Source organism: Ostrinia furnacalis, unplaced genomic scaffold, assembly GCF_004193835.3.
Source record: "Ostrinia furnacalis isolate ACB-3 unplaced genomic scaffold, ASM419383v2 OfSCF1232, whole genome shotgun sequence".
Lineage (NCBI taxonomy): Eukaryota > Metazoa > Arthropoda > Insecta > Lepidoptera > Crambidae > Ostrinia > Ostrinia furnacalis.
In genome coordinates this window covers 151,021-168,156 of record NW_021131471.1, presented here as the reverse complement: position 1 = coordinate 168,156, position 17,136 = coordinate 151,021, and the positions used below count along the sequence as shown (strand labels likewise).

The following is a 17,136-nucleotide window of genomic DNA, read 5'->3' as shown; positions in this document are numbered from 1 at the left end:
TTAAGGTTGAATTTTCATTTATTAAAGACACCATCAGGTAAAAATACATTCGAAGAAATGAGTTCTCGTGTCCGGAAAAGTGGGTGTAGTCTTTCAAGCCTGCAATAAAAAAGTACGTTAGTTTATTCCTCATTTAAATTAAAAGAATCAGAAAACACGTTGCTGACTTTACAGTTAAAAGCGGGTATTGAAAAAGATTATTTATCTTGTTAGTAGGTTTAATAAGTCCCACCTTATCCATAAAACGCTCCACAAAACAGTGTTATACGGCGGCGAATATTAATGTAAATAGCGTAAGGATGATCGGCGTTGAAATAGTATTCTTTAGGTCCCCCGATGGTAGCCGACAAAGCTGTCACACCGAAAGCTGCAACCATACAACAAATAAGGTACGCCCGTATTCACAAACATTACTATGAGGTCTCACAGTGTGCGTGGACAGGGTGACACACGAACCAATCAGAGCTCTATTCAACGCTGTGCGTTCGATTTGCTGCTTAACTTAAGCAAGCATTGTTTGTGAATACGGGAGTGTATCTACCAAAAAACAGGGATGCGCGCCATGATAAATCCTTATCGTTGTAGACGACAAATGTATGGGCTTATCGCGCATCATCGATAAAAGTTAATCGTGGCGCGCATCCTAGCCCTGCAAGTGAGTTAAAGTTACATTTTTGACCTGTCACGCAGCCCCACAATAGGTAATAGAGTTTTTAGTAATAAGAAAAAGGAAGAAAATAATGATGTTATTCATTATTAATTCTGACGTTGATTGCAAGTAGGAATTTTTATTTGTGCTAAGATTATACAGTCAGCGTCAAATAGTTTGTGACACCCAAAGTAGACAATAAGTTCGCGACACGTCTTTGTTACAGTTGGAATAAGGTTGTGTTTTCAACTTATTGGCCACTTTGGATATCACGATCTACCTCGACATCAAATAAATCGCACCTTCCGCGACAAGCACTTTCAAACGTATGCATCCCCACCACTATTGGCACCATTTAAAAGCCTAGTTCTAAACTTCATTTCATTAAAGGAAAGGTTTTTACCCCAAAAATGTGTCTTTAGAAGGATCCAAAGTCACTTGTTCAAAAAATAGGTAATTACGCTTGAGCCAACTTTTATGGCTATATTAACACTGTTAAGTTGGGATTAATCGCTATCCATCTGTTAAAGAAGACACGTGAGATCATTATTTGGTTTTATGACCATAAAAATTGGTCAATTGATCCCAGAGGTGAGTCCAAAGTGAGGTTTTTTTCAAGTCACATTTTATGGTGTATGTTAATCATTTGTTAAGAAATTAAATGTGTTTTTCTTTAAGAATATTTTATTGGGCTTTCAAATAACACTAATATTGTTGGGGCACCATGATTGTGTCAGAAGAAAATCTTTAATGTTCGCGTCGCAGAAGGTGCGATTTATTAGGTTTTGAGTATATTTGTCGCTAACTGTAAGTACCATAAAGCTGTTAAAACTTTTTTAAATTCAAACCTTATTCGCAAAAGTCCCTATGAATATAATCAAATTTCTGACTCTTATTAGGAATACAAATGGATGGTCGGCGATTAATTTGAATTCAACTGGTGGAGGCAACGGCATGTTTCTTGATACTATAACAACTGCTGAAAAATTTATACTTATTTTAATCAAAAATAACACGTTATAAATTACATTGAAGTGCTTCTAAATTAGAATGAAAAGTGGCACAGTTGAAAATATGAACTGTTGGATTGATAATGGTATACAGGGTGTTAGGTAAATGGGTATATGAGCCGACACTAGTCCATGTTAACATGGGCATATAATGGTATGGTGAAGTCAGAAATTTGTATAATATCATCATTTAATTTTTTTTTATTTTCATACAAAATAAATTTTATAAAATCCGATTTGTATGAAAATTAAAATAATTAAAATGAAGATATTATCAATTTTCTGACTTCACCATACCATTTATATGACCATGTTAACATGGGCTAGTGTCGGCTCATATACCCATTACCCATTTACCTAACACCCTGTATTTCTATAATAACACAATACCTACTGATGATGCGAAACTTACCATTCGCAGCGGCGGCTTCAGCTCCCTCCTCATTTACAGTGATGGTTGCTTCCTGGACAGCATCAGACACGTAAAGAGCCTCATCGGGTACGGTCATGCCACTCAGCTCAGATTTGGCGGAATCGAAGACTAATGTTATACCAATCTGTAAACCAAAATATACAGCATTATGCTCCAAAAAAAACCTTTTCGATATCTTTTCCGAAAAGAGGGCTACCAAAACCTTTGTTCATTGGACTATTTGAATTAGTATTATTTGAATAATCTTTAAAGCAACTCTTGGGAAATAAATAAACACTGATAATAAATTATGTAAAACTTTGGTTAAAATACAATCAAATCCTACCGATCTCAAGACATCAATCAAATTCGTCCTCGTTGATACTTCTGGTATTCTAGGCAAGAAAATGGTCACTGTTTGTTCAGACAGACTACCGTAAATTTTGTCTATTACTGTTGGATCTTGGAGTTTCTCCGCAACTGATAATAGCCCATCAGTTTCCCTTGGCAAAACTACCAAAAATGTTATATCTTCATCTTTGTATGGCAGTTCTACAACCTGGAAAAAGGCCAAACATGTTCTTATAATTCCTCAGTTTACTATTTAAAGATTCCGATAGTTCCTCCCACAAGGCGAGAAACGCCCGTATTCACTATGAGGTCTCACAGTACTGGTGGACGCACAGGGTGACACGCGAACCAATCACAAAGCTCTATTCAACGCTGTGCGTTCGATTTGCTGCTTCACTTAAGCAAGCATCGTTTGTGAATACGTGCGTAAGACACCCCGCAGGCTACAGATTAAGGCTGGGTTGCACCATCTTACTTTAACTTTAACAAACGTCAAACATCTGTAAAACTCCATACAAAAAACATCGGTTATCGTCAAAGTAGCGGTCAAAGTTAGGTGGTTCAACTCAGCCTTATTTACCGGTTGATAGTTTGGTCCTCATACAAATTGAGTCGATAAGAGGACTTCCAAATTACCTGACCTAGCTTACAGGATAGAAATTTCTATGTATTTGTAAACGTTGAAAAAATGGGTAACTGATTTCAACTTACCTGGACGTTAAGATCTGATAACTCGGCATATTGGAATTTCCCTTTCTGTTGCATGGTTGGCACTTGTATAGTTTTATTACTGTTAACATGGAAATCTCTGGGTTTTGTATTATTTATGTTGAATTCATATTTCCAAAGGCCCTGAAAGTAATGGTGTTAATTTAAACTATATTGCCATATTCGTCAGTGACCAAGTAAGTTCATTAAAAACTATTGGTACTCGTAGCACAGCTCATAGTTACAATAAAATTGTAAAAAAAACTCTGTTTAATAAAATAAAAGAAAGAAAGAAATATTTACTAAGATGAACAAAGAAAGTATACTGAAAAAAGACAGAAATAGTCATAGAAATAGCACATAAATATTACAAGGAAATAAAAAGTGAAGTGTGCCACCCTGTTACAACAGCGATGCCCATCGCAACGGGACTCCACTCAGCATATATGCCGTGGCCCACGGTGGGAAAGGCTACGACACTGGTTTTCAGTGTGCTACATGCCGGGTGGAAGTCACGGACACTAACCGAAACTGCATATAAAATCGTTTAAAAATAAATAAATAATATGCGTAGTGAAATATCATGTTCTTTTTAACTTACCTTGAAATAAATGGCATCGGCTATGACCAATCGTGTCATAGCATCAAACATATCCGGCGATGTAAGTTTAGTAATCTTTCCCTTTGTAACATCTGAAACCTATTTTTACCAAGATTAACATTTACCAAGAGTTCCTTTTCTTTTGTTACAATAATAAAATTTATGGTTTACAATTGCTTACCCAATTGTTAATGACATCACTGGCGTTATTAGGATTAGTGAAATCCAGACTCTCTACTGACGCATTAAATACGTTTTTCGCGTCATTTTGCACAGTTTGGTTGAGTTTGCCTTGTTCGTAGACGTAAATTTTGGCACCGTAGTCCAATTCCGTTCCGTTCGTTGCTGTTATCTGACGTAGATGACCGGGAAAAGCACATCTTACCTGCAGTCAATAAAAAGAAAACAATATAGAATAAGAAATTTGTATGGTTGCAATATTAGAACCCGAGGTTTTGACCATTTTGCTTGCTTCATAAATTGTATTACGAATTACTATTATTTCCACCGACTAAAAATTAAATGTATGCTTGTGTTAGAAGTAGGTTCACCACGATAGTCCACCGGTCGACGCGGGGATCGCATTAAACAATTAACTTGATGTAGTTAATTGTTTAATTGAGAACTCTAAGATTCAGACTAAAAGACAACATAATGTTGGTCTAATAAAAATTAAGTACTTACATCGTCGTTACTTTTGAGGTTAAGTGCATTCAGCAATTCTTGGTTCGTTTGGCCTCTGGAACTCAAAGCGAGTATACCCAAGGGTGGAAGTACCGATAATGGTGACACTATTACGCTTTTTTCTGGATTGTTCTTCACAACTTGCTGTAAGAAAGCTATAATGTGTAAAAAGTCTAATGGAAGTGACAATTAATATCTAATTCATACAGGCACAAACAATAAAGTGTACTTCAATAAGATTTTTTTTCTCTTTTTACTCGTATTTTCTAAGTCCCGTGAGCATTTTCTCGTTTAAAACCTTAAGAGAAGTCTGTAAGAGTAGCTGGAAATCAGCGCTATCTGAGATAGGTAGCCCTTGGCAGCAGAAGCCGAGCCACCTCCAATTTATTTATTTATTGTATTTATTATATTTATACATATTTAGCTGATGGATGAAAGCCTTCTTCAATGATTTTCACATCGCCTGGTTTGTAGGGGCCTGCATCTAGCGTCGATCCACCTTGGGTGTGGATGTGCCCCGACCTCCAACCGGGAGTCTACATTTTGGATAGTTTAATGATTTAATTTTGATGATTAGACTTACTGAAAAAGTGACTTACATAGAAGACTTTTCCCGTAAAGATGGTGTTTCCTCGTTCCAAATTTGCCTCCTGAGTGGCGGCATCGGTACATGTGCTCGTACTTGTGTTTGTTGATGACGGTGAATCAGGTCCTTGTGCAGTTGTGTTAGATGCTAAAATAAAGGAAAAGAAAAATAAATGAAAACAATTGAGTTACTTCCTTCTTCGTGGCAGAGTTACCAGGAGCTGTATTGCTAAAAGTATATTGGTAGGTTCGTTTCAGTCAAATGACGTCCACTGCTGGACAAAGGCCTCCCCCAAGGTTTTCCACAATGAACGGTTCTGCGCTGTCCACATCCACAGGCTCTTCCAGCGACCTTTTCCAGATCGTAGGTCCACCTATTAGAAGTACCCGCCCACTGCCACTTGATTTTAGCAATTTCTGCGAGCTATGTCGGTTACTTTGGTTCTCCTGCTCATTTCTTATTCGATCACGCAGGGAAACTCCGAGCATAGCCGCCATCTCTAGCCAAACTCCATCGCCCTTTGGGAGACCTTGAGCCTTATTGTGAGGACCATAGTGAGCGACCACGTTTCAGATCACCAGACCATCATCAGACCATCTCTGGCTACACACTGGTCAAATACTTTTGTCTTGGTATATTGGTAATGACTAACGCCTATATATTGGTAAAGAATAAGACGTGATCTTTACAAGTTAACTTCTGAAAATAAATTTTATTTACAAGTAGGGGTGCCTAAGCTGAAAGTTTGTCCTTGGAGTCAGACTGGTCTTCTTCTTTGTTGTATGACAATGACTTGAGTTTTCGAACGAGACTAGCTGTCTGCTTCCACTTATTATAATGCCAAACTTACCCGCTTCACACTGGTCTTCGGGTATACATTTTCCATCCTTATTCCTCATATAGTTTTCTCGGCAAAGACATTTGGGGTCACAGCGTCTATCGGTTATACCTCTGCATGGTATATTCTTGCCTTTATCAGCACAATTCTGAGTACGGCATATGACATTGGAACATGACTCAAACACTTCGTTCACTTGACAAGTTGGTGCTGGAAAAAGTCAGTATTTTAACAACCTGCTCTGTTACTTTGTCAATGAAAATTTTTGTATCATGTACAAATAATTTGTGACATCCAAAGTAGCCAACAAGTTCCCAGTACGTCTTTGCCATTGGAATAAGGTTGTGTTATCAACTTTTTGGCCACTTTGGGTGTCAAAAATTACTTTTTGACTTTGACTTAGACTTGACTGTACCCATTTTGAACAGTCGAAATGTAATAAAGTGTATCGTACTATCGTATACTCATCAAATATTATGAGGGTGGATGAAAGTAGTCCCATAATTTAGTAGTTATAAGATCTATTCAACATCTACGCCAAATTACATTCTTATTAAATAAAAGAAAAATACTTTATCGACTTCAAAAGAAGATTCGAACTAAATCGTTTGATTATTATAATCACCAATCTCGCTATTCCACAATAAGGCTGAGTTGCACCACCTAACTTTAACAGTAAATATAACGATAACCGGTGTGTTTTATATGGACTCTATGGAGTTTGACAGCTTCTGACATTTGTTAAAGTCAAAGTAAGATGCTGCAACCCAGCCTAAGACTTACTGCAATCCTGAGGTCTCACACATCTCTTCAAGTTTCCGTCAAATACGAATCCTTGTCTGCAATCACAGCCGTTCAGGTTACAGAACAGTGGACACGGCAATTTTTTTGAAGCTTTATAAGTGGCGCAGGTGTTGCGACAGTGGACTCCACAGCCTCGGACTGCGTTTTTGTCGCCCCCACAAGATGCTGTGAAAAGATAATTCATTGTTGTGTTAAAGATAGATAGGTAACCCTTTATTTTACACCTCACAAGACGAGATATAAATATTTTAATATTAATTTTATACGGTGTAACCCTGAAAGTTTCAATTACAATTACACTGATCGCTCTTCGATCAGTGCAGAGAAGCAGTACCTACTATAATCAAAGAGCAACGAATATTATGTTTGTGCACAAATCACTTATTGAATGAAAATTCTAATTACCTAAATTACATACCATCAGGTGAGATACAGGCCAAGATCTTCCTCGTTGTGCATAAAAAAATAAATAATAATGCGAGCGCAATCTTATGTGCATTGAACAGAGTGTACGAACTTAATATCACTTAATACCATATGGCATTATCCCTTAGTTAACCTATAGGCCATGCAAAAATTGGAGTAGGCGGTATGTTTTAATACGTAATGGTACCTAATAATGGGTACCTGCATACCTACATGTATCTTAATAATTCAACTAACCAAAATGTTACTCACGACATTGCTTCTCAGGGATGCAAACGCCTTCGTCGTTTCTTAAATATCCGCTAACACAGATGCACCCTGGTTCTCCAGGGCATTGACCATCAGGGCCCATTATGGGGCATGGCACTGGGAATCCTGCCTCTTGGCAGGTTTGAGGCCGACATGTACTGAACGGGCATTGGGAGAATTGTTCGTTCTCCGGGCATTGAGCTGAAATGTAATATGGAATATTAATTTATATTCATAACTAATCTAATATGATTTCGTATTTGGACTATATATTTTTCTTTTTTTCTTTCTTAATCTTAAGCTGTCCTTTCTATTTCTAATTTAGGTTCATCATTTTTTCTGATGGTATGGGAAAGGTTAAAGAATTAGCTACACCTAATTGATGAATTAGAAATTAAATACAATTTTTCTGGATCTCTTTCGCAAGATTGGAAATTGCCTTATGGAGTTTTACTTCTACAAACATGACCTTTTTTAACCAGCCTAAAGAACCTTTTCGCGAATGAGCCTTTTGCGTTTAGCATTTTAGATCTTCCCATCTAGCAGATGGGCATTTCTACGGGGACGACCGATCGACCTACTGGGGCGAAAAAAGTACCTTTAAAATTGAAGTACGGACTTGAAAAAAATCACACGTATTTATAGGACTCTTGACTTGATGGAGAGCATATTTAGAAGACCGCCAGGTTTTACATCTCGCCTTGAAAAAATGCAAAAGTTCAAAAACGGGCGAAATTTGGCCTAAAATGGAGTGTCCGGTTTCCAGAATTTACTCGTTTTTGCTTTATAACTTTTGAAATAATAACTTCCCCATTATGAAACCCACATTCACAGAACAAGGGATAGTTAATAAAGCTATATAAATGAGTTTCTTTATTGCAAGTCCTTGGGTTTTAATACAGTAACACATTTAAATTTTGTCCGACGTGTGAGCCTCAATTCCGTGATTTTTACTTTTGTGCTCTTAAATCACTAACAACGCACAGTACGAACACCCACGCCTGATTCCCATAAACTAGCAGTTGCACTCGAGTGGTCGAGCAGTATAAAAGAGGGATCAGTCGCTTTGAGGAGCATTTTTCAGAGGTTTGAAATCACTCAGAAATTTTGGTCACTGGTCATTTCTCAAATCGGTGTGCGACATTAATAATGTTCATGAAGTATTTAATGAGATTACTGCTGATATCATCCCCGATATCGCGACTCCTTGGTCTTCTGTATAATCTGCCGTAGCGTACTTATTTGTGTACCACAATACTAAAGCCTTTTCGGAAACAAGCTTGTTCGGAAGACTGGAAGTCGTCGAGTCTGCGAACGAGATGATTCGTAAGGACTCTCGAAAACAGCTTGTAAACACGCCTCATAAGTGAGATGAGTCTATTATGCTATCACCACACTTCTGTGCCATACCAAAGGCGGTTTTTCTTCGAGAATGACGGAATTGAACTGCTTCTGTAGAGCCTTTAGTACCGGCGAAGCTCAGCTATAATGCCGTAACACCTGGTGCCTTGTTGTATTTCAGCTATTTGAGTGCCATTTTAATCGTGTACAAACTGACATCCGATATAATATCTTCGGTATATTGTCAGGTCAATCTAGCTCTTGGGTTTTGCAATATTTGTTTTATGTTTAAGGTTAAGAATAAATAAACAAAGAGACCCTGTGTTATGTATTTATTTGTTTTATTTAAATAAAATTAAAATAATATATAAAAATTAAGAATTTATTATAGTTCCTTATTAAAAAATTTAACATATGTATTGATTAGGATTTTTGTTTTATTCCATTGGTATTTCAGACACATAAACCTAAAATGAACCATCTAACTAATAGACCAGCAATCAGATATCAAAACGTTTTAAGTATTTATTATATTAATTATTGAAATACATTAGGTATTTCTTCATAATGTCATGAATTCTAAGTTTGCGAAGCGATTTTTATATTTGGAGATTCATTTCTCAATTCCGTGATTCATTTTCTCAATTCGGTGCTCTCTCAATTCGATGCTTAACATTTCTCATAAACCACTTCACAATATTTAGTGACAATGCTATTTTTACATTCAGAATGGAGTAACATTTATTTTTTTGTATTGAAACTACTTAAAAAACTAAATATAAATTTTAGCACCGAATTGAGAAAAAATACACCGTACAGTAGAAATGCCCAGATACCTACTTTTGTTTATTCCAAGAAAAATTTGCTCAATATTTGAATATCGACGGCAGAAAGCGATTTTGTCGTATCTCAAAAAGTCCGATTTTACACCAGAGCAAAAAAACTATTTCAAAAATTCATAAATCTTAAATTAAGAAAGTTAGAAAGCTGAAATTTTACATGTTTTGTCTACTAATTAAACTTTATTTAATAAAGGTGATTGGAATATTCTAGAGTTACTACTTCATTGACTTTTGACTAGTTACAGCAATTGATTTTTTAATATCGAGCTGCAGAAATGTTGTATCAGGAAGGTAAAATGTATGACTTATTTAAGTTGACTTCAGTTCCCAGGCAGCGGATCTGCTGTATCTCAAAGAAACGATAAACTCTACAGGGCTATTTAGCTGTATGGACCTTTTAATGAAATAACTTTCTACATTTGAAATGTTTTATATACAATAAGAGTCAGAGATGTGAAAACAATAAAATACTGTATCTTTTTCTTAACTGTTTTATTTAAATTTTAAGAATGTAATGGCACAAAAAAATCAGTCTGTTTTTTAATTATAATAATCAGTCCGACAAAAATAATCTTCTTTATTACTTTATTACTTTATCTCTCTTCTTCATTAATTTTAAGAAGCATACACTTTCTCTTTAAAAGTTTAACAATCAGCCTGCCATAGTTTTTCTTCTTCATTAGTTTCAACAATCAATCTGCTAAATTCAGTATTAGTTTTTAAACTAAATAAAAATAATCATCATGTTACTTTTCCTTCTTTGTTCATTAGTTACATAAATCAGTCTGCTATACTTTCTCTTTATTGCTTGCAACAATCACTTACTTATACTTTGTCCTGAGGTTTGCCATTTATTATTTTTAAACACGTAAACAACAAGTGCCGTGTGGGGGGGACGGCCATAAAGAATACTCTTCCCCACCGCCAACAGGAGGCGTGTCGTAATAGGCGACAAAATCCCTGCAGCACCGGACGGGCAGCAGCGTCTGCGTGCGAAACCTCACAAAAAAAAACTGCGATCGCTAACCCGCCTGCCAAGCGTGGCGATTAAGGCAAAATCCCCTCATGAAGAGACACAAAAAAACACGGCCCCTAGTCCCCGGCGGCCCTACTATCCCGGGCCACGGTAGCGGTCACGGTAACGTTGGGGCGAGAGGTGCTAAGAATCACCGGGTACCGACAGGCTACCAACCCCGACGACCTCTGGCCCTGGCAACATTTAACACTCGCACGCTGCGGCCTGACGTGAGGCTCGCCGAATTCGAGGAAGAACTGAGCAGGTTGCGGTGGGATATCGTAGGATTATGCGAAGTCCGAAGAGAGGGGGAGGACACCATAATCCTGAAATCCGGAAACCTGCTCTATTTCCGGGAGGGCGACCAACAGTCCCAGGGTGGTGTCGGGTTTATCGTCCACAAGTCCCTTGTCAACAACGTGGTCCAGATCTTTTTTTTTTTTTTTTTTTTTTTATGTGATAGGAGGCAAACGAGCTCGAGAGTATTTCGGCGAGGGTAGCGTACCTTATACTCAGAATCACCAAACGGTATTCGCTGAAGGTCATACAGGTATACGCACCGACCACGGAACACCCCGACGACGAAGTGGAGACTGTATGTATATGAGGATATTTCCAGAGCCATACATAGCTCCCGGTCCCATTTTACCGTTGTGAAGCTCGACTGATGAAGTCTACGCTCCGCCCAGCGCCCATCCAACTCCAAAACCCCGAAAGCTTTCAGTTCGAGTTGCAAAATCGTTTCGAATGCCTGGGAGACTGCGAAATTGTGGACGAATACAATGACAGGTTCGTGGAAATTGTCCAAACGACTGGGTCTAAGTTCTTTAAAACCCGTCGTTCAAAAGAAACCAAAAAGATCTCTGACCTCACCAATAAACTTATAGAAGAGAGACGAAACTTGGTTCTGCAGTCCTCTGAAGATGCTGCTCAGTATCGGCGTCTTAACAGACAGATCTCCAAGTCTTTGACTCGCGACCTACGCCAATTTAATACAGATCGTATTAAAGAGGCGATTGAGCGTAACAAAGGCTCTAAAGTGTTCGCAAGGGGTCTTCAGCTTGGCCAAAGTCAACTGACCAAGCTGAAGACCGAGGATGGCAGAGACATCTCGTCGGGGCCTGAGTTATTGGAAGAAGTTGAGAAGTTCTATGGACAATTATACACGAGTGTACTTCCCAAATCTAGCTGAAGACCCAAAAGCTAGATTGACCCGACACTACACCGAAGATATCCCGGACGTCAGTCTGTACGAGATTAGAATGGCGCTCAAACTGCTGAAAAACAACAAGGCACCGGGTGATGATGGAATCACGGCTGAGCTTCTGAAAGCAGGCGGAAGACCGGTACTAAAGGCTCTTCAGAGGCTGTTCGATTCCGTCATACTTGAGGGAAAAACGCCTACGGCGTGGCACAGAAGTGTGGTGAAACTTTTCATCAAAAAAGGCGACAAAACCTTGTTGAAAAATTTATAGACCCATCTCACTTCTGAGCCATGTCTACAAGCTGTTTTCTAGAGTCATCACGAACCGTCTCGCACGCAGGCTCGACGACTTCCAGCCTCCCGAACAAGCCGGTTTCCGGAAAGGCTTTAGTACCATATACCACATACATACGCTACGGCTGATTATAATCAGCCACTTAAGCGTTTGTGGACTATGAGAAAGCCTTCGACTGACCTGGGCATTGTTACAGTCTCTCCAACGGTGCCAAATTGACTATAGATACATCGAAGTGCTGAAGGGCTTGTACGAAAACGTCACAATGTCGGTCCGCCTCCAGGATCAGAACTCGAAACTTATCCAGTTGCAGCGAGGAGTGAGACAGGGAGATGTCATATCTCCGAAACTGTTCACCACCGCCCTGGAAGATGTTTTAAAGCTTCTGGACTGGAGCGGATTCGGCATAAATATCAACGGCAAGTATATCACCCACCTTCGTTTCGCGGACGATATCGTAGTCATAGCTGAGACCGTGGATGACCTAAACACAATGCTCGATGGCCTCAGTAGAGCCTCTCAACAAGTGGGTCTTAAAATGAACATGGACAAGACAAAAATCATGTCAAATGCCCGTGTTGTACCCACTCCTCTGAATCTTGGAGACACTACACTCGAAGTTGTTGACAATTATGTATACCTGGGACAAACAGTCCAGTTAGGTAGGGCCAACTTCGAGAAAGAGGTCAATCGTCGAATCCAACTCGGCTGGGCAGCGTTCGGGAAGCTTCGCGAAATTTTCTCGTCCGAAACACCGCAGTGTCTCAAGTCAAAAGTATTTGACCAATGTGTGCTGCCACTAGTTGCCAGTGATGGTATACGGATCTGAGACGTGGTCGCTTACTATGGGCTTCATAAGAAGGCTCAAAGTCACCCAAAGAGCGATGGAGCGTGCTATGCTCGGAGTTTCCCTGCGTGATCGAATCAGAAATGAGGAGATCCGTAGGAGAACCAGAGTGACTGACATATCCCGCAGAATCGCTAAAATGAAGTGGCAGTGTGCGGGGCACATAGCTCGAAGAGCTGATGGCCGCTGGGGCAGGAAAGTTCTCTCTCCCACTAGGTGGACCGACGATCTGATGAAGGTCGCGGGTGGTGCCTGGATGCGAGCGGCGCTGGACCGGTCTTTGTGGAAATCCTTGGGGGAGGCCTTTGTCCAGCAGTGGACGTCTTTCGGCTGAAACGAAACAACAAATAAAAATGTAAAATAATATTTATTTTAAGAATTTACAATTCTGCGTTCTCACTATCGGCGCTAACGCACAACTGCCGCGCGATCAGAATGGCGTATGACGCAGCGGGTGGAGGGGGTTTGTTTTGCTAGAGTGACGTATTACTTGCTGTACACAAAACAAGACTCTATTCTAATGATGTTAGTAAGTTTTTCGCTATTAGATGATACGTTTGAAATGCAGTAACTATTTTATAAGTACTCACGTCAGTTCGGCGCATTTACTGTATGTTCGACATCGTAAGATTTTAGGGCGGCTGAAATGCTGTATCTCCTTTAAAATCAATGTTGGACTCAGAAAAAGAGTGCTGTAACTGTTTAACATACTAGTAGTGTGGTCGTATCTATTTTATTTTCGAAAATTGCGATTTTTTGACTAGTTACAGCAATTGGTCAAGTAAATTGTAAAAAAACTGGAAAAAATTCTATGACGTATCTATATTTTTTTTCATCGTAGAAAGACGATACATACACCATTCGACGCGGCTTTTTTTTCTTAATACAATACAATTAAAAGTCATTTTAGCCAATTTTTGAGATACGACGTTTCCGCTTTCTGCCGTCGATATATTGATCGTGTTTTTCGATTTAGTAGTTAGAAATGGAAAAAACATTTTTCAATGTCGCCTGAAAGATAATCCATGGCTACACGTGTTTTTTGTTAACTCAAGTGTGAATTTTATTATTCGCGCGTTCATTGTGCTATCAAAAAAAGCATAAATCAATATTTGTTAAAACAGGTGTACTTATTGCAAACAAATGAAATTAATTTATAATACCAATGAACGGGCGAAGTGCTATCGTCGATCAAAGGGAATACATTATTGACTAAGACTTAAATATTCATTTGAAATATTGAATAGATCTTTCAATATAAAGTCGGCCGTTTGGTGTAGTGGTTCAGAACGGACTACTATGCCGAGAGGTCCCGGGTTCGATTCCCGGCCGGGCAGAAATTGAAATGATGAATTTTAATTTCTGTGACGGGTCTGGGTGTGACTATGTGTAATATTTATGTATTTAAAAAAATATATAAGTAGTATATCCGTTAAGCTAGCACCCATAACACAAGCATTAAGTTGCTTACTTTGGGGCTAGCTGGCGCTGTGTGAAATTGTCCAAAGATTATTTATTTATTTATTATTTATTTAAAGCGGAACCAAATGGCAACTAAAATTGCAATGTTACAGTTTGCTAACAATTTTCTATTAAAAAAATGTTTTTCTTACGTTCCGGCACTTCATAATAGCAATCCTCGTCACTTTCCAGTGATGATTGATCGCTTACAGACTCATTAGTTTCCGAAGTATCTAGAAATAAAAATAAAATAAGTTAAAATGACATGAAGTCAAAAAAAATTACAAGTGCAAGGTTCAAGGCTCTCCTGAATTGCATAGGTCACCACCGCCATCGGATAGGATTAGTCCCGTGGTCCCGGCTAATCCCATCGGCCCCCGTTGAGGGCAGGCATGATGGGTCCCGACGTGTCGTCTCTAGTACCCAAGACGGGGAACACCCCAGGTTATTAGTTGGTTCGAGCCCCACATGATACTGTGTGTACCTACTGATGGACAGGCTATTTTCCTGAGCCAAAAAATACTATGGCTAATATGTCGTAAAGTAACGACGATCTATGAAAAGGAACTGATGGGGTCCAGCATATTAATAAGACTTATATTTCTCAGCTTGTAAACGTACCTACACAAGTACACACTACTGTAGTCTTCCAACATGTCACTAGAAAGAACAACTCTGAAGACAGAGCCACATCAAAATAATATATTCTTTGAAGATCAGGTTGTGCTCCTACGTACGTTGCTATACCTATTGTTATTTCAGGATACACCTAACTGTGAGTTAATTGTTTTACAGTAAACAAATAAAAACGAGTAGGACAAGGAAAGTCAAAACTGTTTTTCACTTCAATAATACCTGTTGAATTTCTTTTTGTGATTATGTAATAAGTAGATCAGAGGGCCAGTAACATTTTGGAAGCAAATATTTTACAAATTATGTAATCCCAATTAAAATACCATACCTATTACTCGTATAGAGTGCAAACTGCCTGCACCAGGGCTTTAATACTATGACACCAACAGAATATTTTACAGGTAACATACTTAACATTCAAAAAAGTGAGCTTGTCAAAAAACCTTTAGTTAATTTCCTAATTATTAATTTTAAAATCAATTTCAATACCACAACTCAGACTATGTACCCCAAAAACGACGTCACAACACCCGCCTACGAAAAGATTGATTTGACAGCTCATAACTCGTATGACAGTTCTATGTTAGTGTCATGAACAATGACTCGTTTGCGCAAGTTAAAATAATACCGTAAAAACATACCTGCTGCAGTTATTTGAAATAAAAAGCCAGTAACACACAGCAGTAATATATACTTCGACATTGTGAGCCGCTCTAGTCTGTTATCAAGGACACTTACTTCTTTTATACGGCAGTGTGCACTTGTTGAAACAATTCACAATAGAAAAACGTTTAAACGGTAAATTAATTAACGCTTTCGTATTACTCTTGTACGTATATTTTAAGTAATATTAAATGTAGCGACAATAGCCCAACGATGAAGGTGTCGGACTGGCCGACTCGAGATCTGAGGAACGTTGGTTCGAACCCCGCCGGCTATTGGGGTAAACCTACTCATAACACAAGCATTTAGCTTAACATAAGGGATAAGCGAGAATAAAATTTAGTAAAGTTGTAAATATTTTTTTTCATAAAAGGGTTATGATTAATCTACACATTATTTAAAGCGCTATGTTGTGTTATAGACCGAACCAAACTATTATTTTCTAAGAAATAGCAGCTTTTTATCTGCATGCGGATAAGTCATGCGTGAAACTTCACGGGAACGCGTCCGGATCTATGAATTTCATGTGGTTAGTACGCATGCGTATTCCGCATACATGTAAATATTTTAATACTTTTTTGATAAAAACGAATTAAAATACAACTCTTCGATTATATTTTGTAAAAATATATTCTGAACTTGTAATTTAATTGCTAAAAATAGAAATATAATGATAATAATTAAGTATAATAGTTGTTAAATAATAGCTACTGTAATTATACAGGGTGACAGGTAAAGCGATACATTCCTTGAAAGGGGTTAAAGCAGAGCTTATTTGCAGTCATTTAGGTCATATGACACCATGTCCGAAACTTGTTCATTTCCAAGTTATTCAAGATTTAAGTATTTTTTAAAAAATCTCCAGTTTTTATGTTAAAATGTACCCTTGTAATGAAGAATACGGAATAATGTTAACTTTTTTGTTGTATTCGTATAGCTAAATAATAAGATTGACATTTTAAATTAAATTTTGCAAGAAAGAATCGTCATTACTCAAGTAAAAGCTAAAAAACCATGTATTATTTTGCAAAAAAAATATGTTTTAGGTAATTAAACGAAGAATTTCCAAGAAAAAATGTATGGAATGTTGTGTACAAATTACAGAATTTAGTTCCTTGATTCATTAGCTATTCAAAAAGGTACAGGTGTTTAACAAACACTACATAATTATTAATGTATTCTTCATTACAAGGGTACATTTTAACATAAAAACTGGAGATTTTTTAAAAAATACTTAAATCTTGAATAACTTGGAAATGAACAAGTTTCGGACATGGTGTCATATGACTTAAATGACTGCAAATAAGCTCTACTTTAACCCCTTTCAAGGAATGTATCGCTTTACCTGTCACCCTGTATACAACAATAAAAAATAATCAACCTTTTAGTATCCCAAACAGTTTTTGTAGCTTTAAGTGTTGTTTTTTGTTTAATGTCTATTAAAATATAGGAATAAATAGGGATTTGTTGCCTAATATTTTATTACACAGACATTATCCATTTGTGAGAAGAGTGTG

General features: G+C 37.9%; 1 protein-coding gene across 5 annotated transcripts; it reads right to left on the bottom strand.

Moving 5' to 3' along the window:
• On the bottom strand, positions 1 to 15,662 carry LOC114351968 (antichymotrypsin-2-like). Of its 5 annotated transcripts, none has more exons than XR_003655825.1 (15): positions 15,598 to 15,662; positions 14,476 to 14,556; positions 7,322 to 7,519; positions 6,623 to 6,808; positions 5,852 to 6,049; positions 5,015 to 5,148; positions 4,416 to 4,559; positions 3,913 to 4,116; positions 3,732 to 3,830; positions 3,134 to 3,274; positions 2,418 to 2,630; positions 2,072 to 2,216; positions 1,498 to 1,628; positions 233 to 367; positions 1 to 99 (listed from the first exon to the last, which is right to left on the bottom strand). XR_003655825.1 is itself a non-coding variant. In XM_028303344.1 (14 exons), the coding sequence occupies exons 1-14, from the start codon at positions 15,656 to 15,658 to the stop codon at positions 94 to 96; spliced, it is 1,941 nt and encodes a 646-aa protein (XP_028159145.1). In that variant the 5' UTR covers positions 15,659 to 15,662; the 3' UTR covers positions 1 to 93. The 5 variants fall into 5 exon arrangements, 3 of the variants coding, with proteins under 3 accessions (XP_028159145.1, XP_028159148.1, XP_028159146.1); XR_003655826.1 differs by having other exon boundaries at positions 1,498 to 1,625; XM_028303344.1 differs by lacking the exon at positions 233 to 367.
• Between the last annotated feature and the right edge of the window lie 1,474 nt (positions 15,663 to 17,136).

Coding starts and splice junctions, on each gene's coding strand:
- LOC114351968 (XM_028303344.1), bottom strand. CDS start 15,658: ATGTCGAAGTATATATTACTGCTGTGTGTTACTGGCTTTTTATTTCAA. Junction 6,809..7,321: donor CATCCCTGAGAAGCAATGTC/GTGAGTAACATT, acceptor ATCTTTTCACAG/CATCTTGTGGGGGCGACAAA. Junction 5,149..5,851: donor CGAAGACCAGTGTGAAGCGG/GTAAGTTTGGCA, acceptor CCTTTATTTTAG/CATCTAACACAACTGCACAA.